At 35.8% G+C, this 16657-nt stretch overlaps 1 protein-coding gene across 1 annotated transcript in view; it reads left to right on the top strand.

Moving 5' to 3' along the window:
- The window catches only part of RNF169 (ring finger protein 169), an 81028-nt gene that overhangs the window by 37573 nt on the left and 26798 nt on the right, over positions 1 to 16657 (top strand). Inside the window, exon 3 of the mRNA XM_045555471.1 lies at positions 11175 to 11321. Within this exon, the coding sequence (XP_045411427.1) occupies positions 11175 to 11321 (147 nt within the window). The remainder of the gene's footprint in view (positions 1 to 11174; positions 11322 to 16657) is intronic.

Genomic DNA, 16657 nt, shown 5'->3' with positions numbered 1-16657 from the left:
TCTGTACTCCAAGGATGGCTAATTAACATTTGAAGTACTAACAGGGAGTATACACTCTGGAGTAGTTACTTAGCATCCGAAAGACTATAATCAGAACTTTTACTCCATAGGCTCTTATAAGCCCTTCAATTATTATAATCATCACCTAGCACCTGAGATTTGTCAACAGGCATAATGGATATTATAAATTATTTCTAAATTTTTAATATTTATAATATTCAAACAGACATAAAAGTGAATAGGTTAATAAAATGAACCCACATATACCCATCACCTAAATTCAATAATTATGTTGATAAACAGTTATGAAGATAGATAATTTTTCATGGGGAAATGAACATTATCAAGATATATGGGTTGGTGAGAAGTATTGTATAGGCATCTCTGCTCTTGCATGAACAGAGTTTAAGAATCTAGTGAAAGAATGAAGTTGGACCTTTGTCTTATACCACATGCAGCAGGTCCTTGAATAACGTGGTTTCATTCAACATTGTTTCATTAATAATGGTGAGAAAAAAAATCGCTTCCTGGTGGGGCCACTGTCTATATGGAGTTTGACTCCCCATGTTTGTGTGGGTTTTCTCTGGGTACTTTGGTTTCCTCCCACATCCCAAAGATGTGCATGTTAGGTGAATTGGCATGTCTATAGACATTGTTCCAGTCTTGAGTGAATGTGTGTGTGAGTGTGCCCTGCAATGGAATGGTGTCCTGTCAAGGGTTGGTTCCACCTTGTGCCCTGAGCTGCCAGGATAGGATCTGGCCACTCATGACCCTGGACTGGAATAAGCAAATTAGAAAATGAATGAGGCCGGGCGCGGTGGCTCACGCCTGTAATCCTAGCTCTGGGAGGCCGAGGCGGGTGGATCGCTCGAGGTCAGGAGTTCGAGACCAGCCTGAGCAAGAGTGAGACCCCGTCTCTACTAAAAATAGAAAGAAATTATCTGGCCAACTAAAAATATATATACAAAAAAATTAGCCGGGCATGGTGGCTCATGCCTGTAGTCCCAGCTACTCGGGAGGCTGAGGCAGTAGGATCGCTTAAGCCCAGGAGTGTGAGGTTGCTGTGAGCTAGGCTGATGCCACGGCACTCACTCTAGCCCGGGCAACAAAGTGAGACTCTGTCTCAAAAAAAAAAAAAAAAAAAGAAAATGAATGAATACATGAATATAAATTATTATAAAATAATTCATGAAGTGTATGATAATTGTACAAATGCACAATAGTAAACTATGCAGTACGAAAATACTCAGCCAGCTCACCAGATCTATTATTATTTTTGAACTATGTAGTGGTAGGAGGTGCTCCTTAAAATTTTCTTTTTGCAAACATTTATTCCTTGATTTAGCCCACCATCACTTTGTTGTCACTCACTGACTCACCAAAAATTGTGTAATTATGTTACTTGTGTTTATTAATCTGTCTTAAATGGATGTATAGCTTGCATTTATTTTAATGTTTAGTATTAGTAGTGTTTTGGGTCTTTATTTATTAATAGAAGTTTGGTGATGTTTTTGTGGCTAGCAATATGCTATAGGAACTTAATTCTTATTTATATCAATTAGCCTGGGGTAAGATTGGTTTTGCTATACATCATTTCACTTAAAGTTGCAGTTTCTGAGAACCTATCAATGATGACATTAAGTGAGGATTTACTGCATAAAAATTAATGAAAAATGGACCAAAGACCTAAATATAAAACACAAAACTATAAGTAGAGAAAAACACATGGCAAAAACTTCACAACATTGGATTTGGTAATGATTTCTTGGATATGACACCAAAGGTATAGCCAGCAGAAGAAAAAAACAGACAAATTGGGCTTCATGAAAATTAAAAGTTTTGTATATCAAAAGGCATTATCAACAGAGTAAAAAGCTTACACACAGAATAGGAGAAAACACTTGCAAGTCATATATCTGATAAGGGATTAATAGTCAGAATATGTAGAGAACTCCTAAAACTCAAAAGCAAGAAACCCTATTGAAAGATGGGCAAAGGACTGAATAGACATTTCTCCAAAGAAGATATGCAAATGGCCAATAAGCATATGAAAAGATGCTCAACATCAGCAATTAATTAGGGAAATGCAAATCAAAACTACAGTGAGATACCACCTCTTAACCATTAGGATGGCTATTACCAAAAAAATAAGAAAATAACAAGAGTTGGTGAAGATGTAGAGTAATTGGAACCCTTACATACTATTGGTAGGAATACAAAATGGTACAGCTTCTGTGGAAAATAGTATGGTTGTTCCTCACAAAATTAAAAATACAATAACTGTACAATTCAGCAGTTCCACTTCTTTGGGTATATACCCAAAAGAATTGAAAGTAAGATCTCAAAGAGATATTTCTACACTCATGTTTATAGCAGTTATTGACAATAGTTAAAATGTGGAACCAACCCAGATGTCCATTGATGGATGAATGGATAAGCCAAGTGTAATATATGGTTACAATGGAATGTTATTCATCCTTAAAAATGAAGGCATTCCTGACATATGTTACAACATGAATGAACCTTGAGGACATTTTTCCAAGTGAAATAAGCAAGTCACAAAAGACAAATACTGTATGATTCCATTTATGTGAGGTATCTAGAGTAGTCACAGTCAAAGAGATAGAAGGTAAAATGGTGGTTGCCAGGGGCTGGAGAGAGGGAGAAATGAGGAGTTACTGTTTAATGGGTATAGAATTTTAGTTTTTTTAAAATTATAAATTGACAGTTTTTAATTGTATAAATTTATGGGGTACAAAGTGATGTTATAATTTATGAATAAAATATAGAATAATAAATCAAGCCAGTTAACATAACAATCACCTCAAGTACTTAATATTTTTGTGGTGAGTACATTTGAAATTTATTCTCAGCAATTTTGAAATATATAGAGTTTCAGTTTTATAAGTGAAAAGAGTTCTGAAGATAGATGGTGATGATTGTACACCATTAGGAATGTATTTAATGTCATAGAACTATACATTTTAAGATGTTAAATTTTTATGTGTATTTAACCACAATAAAAAATTAGGGGGGGGAAGCAAGAATCTAGTGAACCCAATAGCCTGTTTTGTATTTAGCTGTTGATGGAAATTTCAACTTCCTGATTCCAAACAGATGATTAATTGAATTCTGCTGCTAAAATACTGCCTTGAGTGAACCTGTCATGCAAGGTGTTTATTGCAGTGTCTAAAAGAATAGAAAGCTGGTTGGAATTTCATACTTTATTGAAAGGTTGTATGACACAAACATTTTTTGTTTTTTTTTTTTTTTTTTTTTGAGACGGAGTCTCGCTCTGTTGCCTGGGCTAGAGTGCCATGGCATCAGTCTAGCTCACAGCAACCTCAAACTCCTGGACTTAAGCAATCCTGCCTCAGCCTCCCAAGTAGCTGGGACTACAGGCATGTGCCACCATGCCCGGCTAATTTTTGTTTTATGTATGTATTTTTAGCTGTCCAAATCACTTCTTTCTATTTTTAGTAGAGATGGGGTCTCACTCTTGCTGAGGCTGGTCTCGAACTCCTGACCTCGAGAGATCCTCCCACCTTGGCCTCCCAGAGTGCTAAGATAACAGGCATGAGCCACCATGCCAGGCCTGACACAAACATTTTAAAGTGCTATAAGATATATATAACATAACATTTATTATATATAAAAATGTTTTCTGGTTTTTTGATTATAGTCATCCTAGTGGGTATGAAGTGGTATCTCATTGTGGTTTTGATTTGCATCTTCCTAATGACATATGATGTTGAGCATCTTTTCATGTGCTTATTGACCATTTGTATATCTTCTATGGAGAAATGACCAGTCAAGTCCTTGCCCATTTTTGAATTGGGTTGTCTTTTTGTTGTTGAATTGTAAGTGTTCTTTCTGTATTCTGGATATTAAATCCTTATCAGATATATGATTTGCAAATATTTTCTTCCGTTCTGTAGGTTGTCTTTAAACGTTCTTGATAATATTTTATTTATTTGTTTATCTATCCATCCATCCAACCATCCATCCTGGGGCTATTTAGAAAGAAACCTAATGTTCTTTTTATGCACAAAAGATTTTAATTTTGTTGAAGTACATTTTATGTATTTTTTCTTTTGTTGCTCATGGTTTTCTGTTTGGCTTTTTCGCTCAGCATATTTATTTTGAGATTCATTTACTTTGTTTTATGTATTAGTAGCTTGTTCCTTTTTATTGCTGAGTAATATTTCATTATATGGATATGTCACAATTTATCCAGTTGCCTGTTCATGGACATTTGGGTTAATTTCTAGTGTAAAGCTTCTATGAACATTCATGTACAGTCTTTGTATAAATATATATATATTTTTCTCTTAGGTAAATACTTAGGAGTGAAATGGCTGGATTGTATGGTAGGTGTATATATAATTTTTAAAGAAACTGCCAAACTTTTCTAAAGTGGTTTTACCACATTAATTCCCACCAGTAGTGTATGAGAGTTCCACTTTCTCTTAACCTTTATCAACATTTGCTATGGTCATTCTTTTTAATTTTAGCCATTCTAAGAGGTGTGAAATGGCATCTCATTGTGGTTCTTATTTGCATCTTTCTACTGACTTAATGATGTTAAGAATCTTTTTATGTGTTTCCCTTCTGTATGTTTTCTTTGGTGTAATGTCTGTTCCAGACTTTGCCTATTTTTAAAATTAGGTTATTTATTTTTTTGTTGAATTTTGAGAGATCTTTATGTATTCTGGATACAAGTCTTTTATCAGGTATATGCTTTGCAAATATTTTTCTGTCAGTCTGTGTGTTTTTTCATTTTCTTAGAGTCTTTTGAAGAGCAGAAGTTTTAAATTTTGATGAAATACAGTTTATATTCAGAGATAGGCTTTGTCTATAGAAAGCATACAGTTGATAAATTTTTTCTTTGGTGGATTGAGCTTTTGTTGTTATATCTAAGAATTCTTTGCCCAGCCCAGTGTCAAAAAGATTTTCTCCTATGTTTTGTTCTGGAAGTTTTATAGTTTTAGGTTTTACATTTAGGTATATGATCCATTTTGAGTTACTTTTTATATATAATGTGAGATATAGATCCAAGTTTATTTTGGTGCATATGGATCTCCTAATTGTTTTAGCACCATTTGTTGAAAACACCATCATCTCTATATCATATGTAAAAATTAATTCAAAATGAGTCATAGACTAAATGTAAAAGCTAAAACATAGAAGAAAGAAATTCTGACTTTGGCATAGACAAAGATTTTTCTAGATAGGAACACAAAAAATCTTAATCATAGAAGGAAAAATTGATACTTTTGAATTTACCAAGTTAAAAACTTCTGTTCTTCAAGATGTCATTAAGGAAATAAAAAGGCAAAGCAAAGACTGGGAGAAAATGTTCTCAAAATGTTGTATATAACAATGGATTTGTATCCAGAATATATCAAGAACTCTTGCTTTAGCCAGGCATGATGGCATGTGCTATAGTCCCAGCTAATTGGGAGGCTGGGGCAGGAGGATCGCTTGAACCCTGGAGTTCAAGGCTGAAGTAAACTGTGATCACATAACTGCATTCCACTCCAGCCTAGGCGTCAGAGTGAGACCCTGTCTCTAAAAACAACAACAAAAAAATGAAAACAAAACCCCAGAACTCTTGCTAATCTAACTAGCAAGGTTTTAAAAAAGGGCAAAAGTTTGAACAGACTCTTCACAAAAGAAGATCACTACTAACCACATGAGAAGATAGTCAACATAGTTAGCCAGAGCAGGGAAATACTAATTAAAACCATAAGATATCACTTTACATCCTGTAGAATGGCTTGAATTAAAAGGATAACAATTCCAAGTGTGAGAATGAGTGTGTGGATCAGGTGAAACTTCCATGCATTGGTCCTGGGAGTATAAAATGGTATAACCACAGTGGGAAACATTGTGGCAGTTGCTTTATAAATTTACACATGCACTTACTATGTGACCCTGCAATTCCACTTGTAGTGTTTTAGCTAACCTAAACAAAAACATTAGTCCACAAAAAGACTTAAATTTTCATAGTAACTATGTTCATAATAGTCCAGAACTAAATAACAACCCAAATGTCCTTGAATGGATAAACAAATTGTGGTATATTCATATGGTGGGATATATCTCATCCATATAAAGGAATGTCTTAATAATAAACTCAGTAACATGGATGGATCTCAAAAATATGCTGAGCGAATGAAACCTGACACAAAGAAATGCATGCTGTATGATTTAATTGGCAAAACTAATCTTTAGTCATAATAATCAGATTATTGGTTGCCTGGGGCTGTGTGGGTTTGGAGATTGATTGCTGATGGGTTCAAAAGGACTTTCTTGGGGTGGTGGCAGTATTCTATAGCGTAATTAGGGAAATGTGTTGATATATACATTTGACAAAACTCATTGTACTATATATTCCATATGTGTTCATATTATCATACGCAGATTATGCCTTAGCATGGAAAAATCAATTCTAAGTGGATTATATATTGAAAGGTCAAACAATGAACTCCTTAAAGATAATATGGGAAAATATTCTTATGACCTTGGGTATGTAACATTTCCTAAATGGAATACAAAAAGCATTAACCAGAAAATAAAAGATTGATAAGTTGAAGTGCATTAAAACCTGGAATTTTTTATCTTCAAAAGACAGTACAGTTGACTCCTGAACAACACGTGTTTGAACTGCGTGGGTCCACTTATATGTGGATTTTTTTCAACCAAATGTGGATCGATAATACAGTATTCCAGGATGCAAAACCCATGTATACAGAGGGCTGACTTTTCATATAGGTGGGTGCTGCAGGGCTGACTGTGGGATTTGAGTATGCATGGATTTTGGTATATGTGGGGGTCCTGGAACCAGTCCCCCATGTGTTCCAAGAGACAACTGTACTAAGAGTGAAAAATGCAAGCCATTGTATAAGTGTATATATACATACATATGCATATAAGATATACATACATTTAGTAATATATTTGTATGTATATATTTTTTCCTGACAATTGCCTCATATCTAAAAAACATAAGTAACTTTTACAAATTACTGGAGAAAAAACCCCCAAACATCTAAAAAAAAAAAACCAAAAAGGGCAAAGATGTGAATAGACACTTCATAAAGCAGGATTTTCAAATAATAAACATATGAAAAGCTGTTCTACATCTTTAGTCATTAGAGAAATGCAAATTAAAATCACAATGAAGTATCAGTATATACCCACTGGAATGGCTAAAATAGACAAATGAATGTCAGCAAGGCTAGAAGCAACTGTCACTCTCCTACACTGGGGAGGTGGAAATGTAACGTGTACAACCAATTTGAAAAACTGGCTGCATGACCACAGCTTATGACTCAGCAGCTTCTCTTCTAGGATATACTCCACAGAACAACAGAGTGTATATACGTGCATACATACCGAAGAATATTTTTAGCATCCTACTTATAAATAGTCCCAAATTAGAAACTACTCAAATATTCATCAACAATAGAATGTTTAAATTGTTTTATAGTCAAACAGTAGAATAAAACAAAATAAGAAGTAAACAGACTACTGTGTGTACCTGCATGGATGAATCCCACAAATACGATCTTGAGTGAAAGAAGACAAAGTCATATTAAGACTCCATTTATGTAAAATTCAGAAATAGGTAATGTGATTTTATGGTGTTAGAAGCCAGGATCATGGTTACTTTTGGGTGAGAAGTAAGCACATGGGGTATTGGTCATAAACTGCTTTTTGATTGTGGTGGTGGTTAATAGATATGCTTATTTTGTATGATTTATCATGCTTTACATTTATGATTTGTACACTTTGTGTATATTATACTTTGATTTTAAAGTTTATGTTTAAAAATTAATGAAGGCAAAGTAAAGAGTTTTTCAGGAAAAAAAATTGCATGGTATTCTTGGTAGTGTGAATATGAGATTAATGTACAGAAGTCAATAGCCTTTCTCTAGTAATGGGCTTCTGAAAATGGAAGCAGTAAAAATGATTTCATGTACAGTAATGGGCAGCTTCAGTCTATCTCCTAGTTTAGGTTCCTGCTGCTTGCCCCTTGCTTTTAGCTCTAGGTCTTTTCAGTTGTCCTTGCTGCAGTACCTACCGTGGGAGCTTAGGTTGCACAGGCCAGTGTATGTGATATTTAACACTCTGTGAGGCAGACTTTGGTCAGTGGGATGTGGGAGCCAATAGGTATATACTTCCCTTTTTCTCACCTCAGACTACAGTCTTGAGATGCATTTCATGTAGTTTCTCATATTGTCCCTGTAGCCAACTGTTGTAGCACTTTGTTGTGGCTCTGTCTTTCCCTGTTAGGCTACTCTATCTTTAACTCCTGCTCCCCAAAAAAGTATTGCATAAGCTGCCTTCTCAGACTGCTCAGGCACCCACAACTAAGAATTATCTAGCCTAATGTGTCAGTTGTGCTGAGTCTGAGAAACCTGGTGTCTGAAGCCAAAGGTTTGCTTTAAAATCCAGGCTCTTCCATATTTGGTCTCTATGACTTTGGGAAATAACCACTGAGTCTTAATTTTTGTTGTCTATAAAATGGTAATAATAAATAGATATAAACAAAATCCTTAATAGTTAAGTGAGATAAGCTTTATAAACTTAATGCCTGGAACAGTAAACAACAGCTGTTGATACTTTTTAGTTTATAATGCTGCTTTCTGACCCTCCCCTTTTCTTTTTCAGTATAAAAACTCTCCTTGAGACCAAGGTCTCAAATCCTTATAAATAACCCCCCAAAAGGACAGCTCCCCCCTGCATAAAAACTTGTATAGAACTCTGAATAGAGAAAACACCAGCATGATTCACATGAAAATTTAAATGGATATATGAATTTTTTACTTTTGTAAAGTTTTAGCTTTGTTAAAATTATGGGCTATTGGCAGTGACCCAATGTTGCAATGAAAAGGTTGTTTTGCCAGCAACACAAGTCTCCTGTCAAAAACCTTAAGAGTGGGGCCGGCGCGGTGGCTCACGCCTGTAATCCTAGCACTCTGGGAGGTCGAGGAGTTCGAGACCAGCCTGAGCAAGAGCGAGACCCCGTCTCTACTAAAAATGGAAAGAAATTATCTGGCCAACTAAAATATATATAGGAAAAAATTAGTTGGGCATGGTGGCACATGCCTGTAGTCCCAGCTACTCGGGAGGCTGAGGCAGTAGGATCGCTTAAGCCCAGGAGTTTGAGGTTGCTGTGAGCTAGGCGGATGCCATGGCACTCACTCTAGCCCGGGCAACAAAGCGAGACTCTGTCTCAAAAAAAAAAAAAAAAAGAAAACCTTAAGAGTGGTAATAAAAGTTATTAGGAGGCAGAAGGATAAATTCTAAAAACACTAGAAAAAACAGAGAACATAGTGTGTAAACATCATGAAGGATTAAACAGAATAACACTAAAATATATAAAATGGGAAATTTAGTATTTAGTTTTTTAAAAACAGCAGCATTTGTTTATGTATATATTGGAGGGTGCTATCCTGTACATGTAGGATGTTTAGCAGCAGTCTCTGGCCTTTATCCACTAGATATCAATAACTCCACTTTCCCGGTTGTGACAACCAAAAATATGTCCATATGTTGCCACCTGTTCCCTAGGGTGGGGGCACAATAATCCTTGTTTGAGAACCACTGAGGTAGACCTAGATTTGCATTCCAACCCCAAGGCCTATGGTTGTGTAAATTTGAACAAGTTACCTAACTCTGTAAACCTTAGTTTTCTTAAGTGAGATAATGTATATACAGTGCAGCTCAGCTCCTGACACACAGAGTTCAGTAAATGATAATTATTAATGATGCCAAAACCTGTTCTCTTTTTTTGCCACTCTGCCCCTCTATCCTCCAAAAGTAAAATGCCCCTTTGTGTAGCTTGTGGTCAAGTTGTTGAACTTGAGTAATTTGTTGAACAACAACTTGAGTAAGTTGTTGAACAAGTAATTTCTCATCTATGATATTCAAAAGACATTGATTATCTCACATTAGCAGTTAGCGTAGACTTTAGTTTTGTTCTCTCCCCAGCTAAGGATTTGCTTTCCTTTCCCTTGTGTTCTTGTTTGCATTGGGCAGTGTTGGTAGTGTATTCTTTCATTTGACTCTCTTCCTGGCATAATATTGTGTATGGTGCTCTTTGCATATTCATAACCTCATGAATTATTAGACTGACATCTTAAAGACTAGTTCAGGCTGACAGAAATCAGACCTACAGAAATTGAAAAGATAAGACTAAGGTTTTATTGTTACTGTAGTTTTTTGGTTTTTTTTTTTTTTTTAAACCTTGAGGCCATAGTTTATCAAGAATTTTCTTATTTGTTCTTTAGCTTTATTTTTTTCCCAGAAGCATGATTAAAAATATTAGTAGCCTATACTTGCTTTGATTTGCATTATCTTGTTTAAATTTTATTAAAACCTTAGGCAGTGAAAAGTGAACAAAAGTATTAATAGAAAGAGAGGTCTTGATGTACTATAAGTGCACAGCAAGACACTGTGTTAAGAATTATGTTATATTGTTATTTAATTTATGCCTTTTAGCAATATCTGCAAAATAAGTAGCATTATCTCCATTTTGGAGACAAGCAAATGATGGTTCATTTTCTCAGTATCACCTAAGTTTTTATTCCAAAGCCAATGCTATTTTCATAATGCTGTGTTTCCTCCCCAAAATAAAGAGCATATGCCTCTGCCTTAAATTTCTTTGTAGGCTATGTATCTTGACCTATCGTGTGACCACAAGATGAGAACATAAAAATGTAGGACACTGTGACTGTGATAAGTCATTCTTTCTGTTGCCAGCGGCCTACCTCAGCTTCTCTGGCTCTCTGTGGCCATCTCTTCTCTTCTGGTCCAATGCAGTTACATCTGGCTTATGGGAATAAGGAAAGTTTTTAGGTTCAGGCTTTTTTGGCTACGTGAATAAACATTATTTTTTGGTTATGTGTATTATCTTAGCTTTTATGGTTTCATATTGCCCAAGAATGCAGAGCAGTTAAATCTTAAGCCATGAAGTATATGTTTGGCAAGAGCCAAGTAAAAGCAGATTTACTTAAAAATCAAGAGGGCTCTATATCTGATAAGAAAAATAGTCTCAAAACTGCTGTGTGATCTGTTTGTTCTAATAGACTACAGAGTAAAAGATGTTTTTAAGTATAGAGTTGCCTAAAACTCTACTGTCTCTGTGTAATATGTATTTTTAGCTGAGAGAAGAAAAGTTACAAGAGGAAAAAACCTCTGAAGATCAAATCCACAATCTGTTACCAGAGGATACAGAAACAGGGAAAAGGAAAATGGATGAACAGAAAAAAAGAGAGGAGCCATTAGTACTGAAAACAAATCTGGAATGTGTAAGTAAATCACCTTTTTGATGGACATCTGCCTCAATAAATCAGCAATTAACCCAGGTGACATGGATCCAAAAGCCCCAAGTTGGTGAACTGTGAGACCAGTAACAGTCATTTACTGGGCAGCTTAAGAACAGTGAAGAACTTAGCATTCATATGAGAGCTGGAGAAAATAATTTTTGAATGGGACAGTGAGATCTGTGGAAAGATTAAGGAAACAGGGAAAAAGATGAGCGAGAGGGAAAACCTAGTATAGTATACTGTTTGTGATAAGTTTTATACATGTATTGTCATTTTGACTTACGAGTTGTTATTTGACATTTAAGTTTTGTATGTCTTTTATCTTCAATTAGATTTCCTTAGAGCCTGTATTTTACTTGCCTTTATTCTTTGTAATGCCCTAAGCAGCACAGTGCTATATATATATGGCAGGTTTAGATACTGAAGTCTAAACTTAACTTAATTAGACTTCTAATGGGGCCAAATCTTGCCTGAATTTTTTCATTATTTATTTACCAAGTTACATCATTGGGAAAGGTTTTAAGTTGTGTATTTAAGTTATATAAGAAAGCACTTTTGGAGGAACTACTAATTATACCCAAATGGATAGTTACAGTTGAGTTTTATTTCTATAGTAAGTCATATTGGATTGGATATCATCTGTTGCTGTATGTACTTAGCATATCTTTAGACTCATATCTGTTAAAATATTTTGTAATTCAGATTTGTTAGTATTTCAGGTTATCTTTCTAATTAGCTGGAATTGATAAAGCTTTACCATATATAAAAACAGGCAACATAGCAGAGTCTCTGGACCAGAAGCCTACCTTTTAGACAGATGCCAACATTGTAGCCGATTGTACAGTTTTGGCCAGATTACTTAATTTCTCTGTACTTCTGGTTTAATTTTTGCAAAGGCAAAACTGAACTGAAAATTGAAATTATTTAAGCTTTCTTGGGATAGTAGTGTTTGCTGACTGGCCACATGCATATGGAGCTTTTGATTCTAGTTATAATAATAATGATAATAGTAATTGTTATTTAATTATTAGCAAAAACAACCACTTGCATTTTATAGGGTTTCACCCTTCTGAAAGATTCAGTTTAACAAGCATGAAGTGCTGCGGTACTCTTAATACTCTGTACATTAGGCAACATAAAGGGGAAAGGACTGCTACTGGAAAGGAGACAAGAATAAGATATTATATATGATGGCCTTATGCATATATTATGTTACATAACTACACTTTGGAGACCGAAAGTCTCCATACAAAGGAAAAATTTTGTAATGAATATTTTGTAAATAAAGGTACATTTAGCTACAATTTCCCATTTTCCTTATGTATAGTGACTTTTGGGATACCCTGTAATAACCCCAGCTGTGGTGTATGCTCTCTGTAAAGACTGCAGCTCTGAGACCAGGCGTGGTGGCTCACGCATGTAATCCTAGCACTCTGGGAGGCCGAGGTGGGTGGATTGCTCGAGGTCAGGAGTTCGAGACCAGCCTCAGCAAGAGCGAGACTCCCATCTCTACTAAAAAAAATAGAAAGAAATTATCTGGACAACTAAAAGGGGGGGAAAAAAATTAGCAGAGCATGGTGACACATGTGTGTAGTCCCAGCTACTTGGAAGGCTGAGGCAGGAGGATAGCTTGAGCCCAGGAAGTTCGAGGTTGCTGTGAGCTAAGTTGATTGACGCCATGGCACTCTAGCCCAGGCAACAGAGTGAGACTCTGTCTCAAAAAAAAAAAAAAGACTGCAACTCTGCCTCTTCACCCCAACAGTACAAAACAAAACAACCCAGAAGGACCTTTCTTTTTAGGACAAACTAGCCTTGATAGAAAGAGCTTACCCTTCACTATGGTCCTTCGATTGAACTTGCTGTCTCTGGCCTTGCCAGGTCCAGGTTTTCTCCTGGGATGGTTCTCTAATATTAAATGATGTCAGGACTGGGAAATCGCTCTAATTATTTTTTCATTTGCCACTACCATCTTTGACATAGAAATCAAGTGTATCAACTAAATTTTAATCTTCAGAGGAATCAGAAAGTACAAATTTTGATTTGTTTATTGGTAATAGCCAGTTCTGCAAAATTTTCTGTGCAAAAACACATTGAATAAAATCTGACCTATGAACACTTCAAGTTTTAGATTTTTGTCATTTCATCTTTTTTCCATGCACTTCTATATTTTTGAGGACTTTTATTTTTATTTATTTATTTAATTTTTTTGAGACAGGGTCTTGCTCTGTCACCCAGGCTGGAGTACAGTGGCATGGTCATAGCTCAGTGCAACCTTGGACTCCTGGGCTCAAGGGATCCTACTGCCTCAGCCTCCTGAGAAGCTGGGACTACAGGCATGCCCCTACCACACTCAGCTCATTTTTAAATTTTTTTGGAGACAGGGTCTTGCTATGTTGCCCAGACTGGTCTTGAACTCCTGGCCTCAAGGGGTCCTCCTACCTCTCAGCCTCCCAGAATGCTAGGATTATAGACACGAGCCACTGTTCCCAGCCCTATTTTTGAGGATTTTAAATGGCTCTAATTTTGCTTTAAATATGTTTTAAGAGTTTTTGGTATTGAGCAAATAATTCCATTTAGTTTAGCCAAGACTCTATTCAGTGGAGACCCAAGAGAATCTTAAGTGGTCTCAGTGGGAAGCTAGCTGAAGAATTATTTTTTATATAGGGAATATTATGAGGAGAGCTAGACTGATCATTTCACTCTCCTACCCAAAAACTTCAGTGATTTCCCTTTTACTGTGAAATTAAATGAGGACTCTTCACCCCGACATTCAGGTCCTTCCTTCATAGGATTCTAGCTTATTTTTCCATCCTTGCTTATACCCCAAAACTCTAGGAGGTGTATATTTGCTTTCCCCCAGATGTATACTGTGTTTTCCCTCCTCTGGATCTTTTCTCGTGCATTTTCATCTCATTGAAATGCCACCCAGCTTATCTGTTGAAAGGCTATTCATCTCTCTATGTCCAGTTCAAAAGCTGTCCCATTCATGGAACTTTTAGGGATTCATTTGTTTTTCCACTCCCATCATCCACTCTGCTTCTCCACTTTGTAACTTTTATAGAACTTATTTCATTCTCTCTTACATTATGTCTTTTTTGTGTTCATGTTTTTCTAACAGATTGTAAGTTTGTTGAGTATAGGAAATATGTCTCACTCATTTTAAAATCTCCTGTAGTACCGTGCACATCACAAGTGTTTGATACATATTTGTGAAATTGAATTTGAATGGAGGAGGAAAGAGCTGACTCTAGAGGCAGATACTATCATCTGTTATTATTTTTTCAGAATGGAAATAAAATGGGTACAGTGTTTATTACAATTTGTTATGGTATTTAATCCAGTAATGCAAATTGTTGGAAAACAATTTGATATAGCAGTTATACTAAAGATTATAAAGCAAAAAGTGAAAAATTACTTGTCATCCCATAACCTAGAAATAACTTCTATAAACATTTTGGTAAATATCCTTCCAGACTTCTTTTCTAAGCACATGTAAATATACACTATATATTGTTTCTCTTTTCAGAAAATGCAGGCTATTGTACATACTGTTTTGTAGCCTGTTTTTAGTTAACTATAAGTCATGGATGTCTTTCCATGTAAATAAAGAATTCATGTCATTATTTAGTTGTCTCCTAATATTCTTGACTGTAGAATTTATTTAACAAATTTATTTAATAAATCTCCTGTTGATATTTTGCTATAGTAAAACACCATTGTGATGAAATCCACCTGTCTCATTAGTTCCTTAGAATAAATTACAAGAAATGGAATGACTGGGTCAAAGGGAGTGTCCTCTTAAACATTTTTGTATTTATTACTCAGTTGCCCTCCAGAAAGTTTGTGTATAATTACACTCCTACCAGTCATACACGAGAATACTAAACTAATTTTCTCACACCTTGCCAACTCTGGTATTATCATTCTTTTAATTTTTTTAGGTGCATTTTTTTAGATGTCACTTCAGGGATTTCATTTATGCACGCTTTGTACCATCTTAGGAATCCATAGTGCTATAGGCTTATTTTTATCAAATGTGAAAAATAAGAGGTAAATATTTTCCTTCCCTGTGGCTTTAGGTTCTGTGGGAGTAGAAATGTAGGGGTCAAATAGCTTTTGTCTAAATAAATAACTATTTATTTGTAATAACATAATTTATTTTTCAATAAATTGGCATATATCTATTATAAAACTAAAGTTTTTTCTTAAAAGATGAATAGTATTTAAATTAATACAAATAAAATCTATCTTGTTGAACACTTACTACTTGTCAGCTCTAATGTACTAGGTGCTTTTAATGGCTTATCACAAAGTATATAGTAGACAGAGCAATCTTTATTTTATAGATGAGGAAACCAAGGCTCAGAAAAATGCAACAACTAACCTACAGTGACAATGAAAGCTAAGTAATAGAGCTGGAATTTTACTTAGTACTGAATTGATTATGAAGAGAGGCTTAAATAGAAATTGCAGTTATTTATCTCTTGTTGAATCTATTGGTATCAAGCTTTTTCTTTTTTCCTAGAGTCGAGAAGAGAATGTTATATAAAATTTGATGATGGGTTAGTGCTGTTAAAGATTCTCCACTGAATATTTTGTACAAGGTTCTCTAAGGAATGATAACCTATGAAATTGGAATGCCTCTCTGTAAATTATAGTTCTTCATTCTCTCTCAAAAGCCAACTGTTGGGAAGTATAGCCTAAGCTGGGTATGGTGGCTCACATGCATAATCCTAGCACTTTGGGAGGCTAAGGTGGGAGGATTGCTTGAGGTCTGGAGTTTGAGACTAGCCTGAGCAAGAGTGACACCCTGTCTCTATTAAAAATAGAAAAAATTAGCTGGGCATGGTGGTGTGCCTGTAGTCCCAGCTACTGGGGAGCCTGAGGCAGGAGGATCACTTGAGCCCAGGAGTTTGAGATTGCAGCGAGCTATAGATGCCACTGCACTCTAGGCTGGGCAACAGAGTGAGTGTCTCAAAAAGTAAAAAAATAAAATAAAATAAAAAGTATAGGCCGGGCGTGGTGGCTCACACCTATAATCCTGGCACTCTGGGAGGCTGAGGCGGGAGGATCACTCGAGGGCAGGAGTTCCAGACCAGCCTGAGCAAGAGCGAGACCCCATCTCTACTAAAAATAGAAAGAAATGATCTGGACAGCTAAAAATATATAGTAAAAATTAGCTGGGCATGGTGGTGCATGCCTGTAGTCCCAGCTATTGGGAAGGCTGAGGCAGAAGGTTTGCTTGAGCCCAGGAGTTTGAGGTTGCTGTGAGCTAGGCTGATGCACTCTAGCCCAGGCAACAGAGTGAGACTCTGTCT

Source organism: Lemur catta, chromosome 7, assembly GCF_020740605.2.
Source record: "Lemur catta isolate mLemCat1 chromosome 7, mLemCat1.pri, whole genome shotgun sequence".
NCBI lineage: Eukaryota > Metazoa > Chordata > Mammalia > Primates > Lemuridae > Lemur > Lemur catta.
This window is presented reverse-complemented; position numbering and strand designations above follow the sequence as displayed.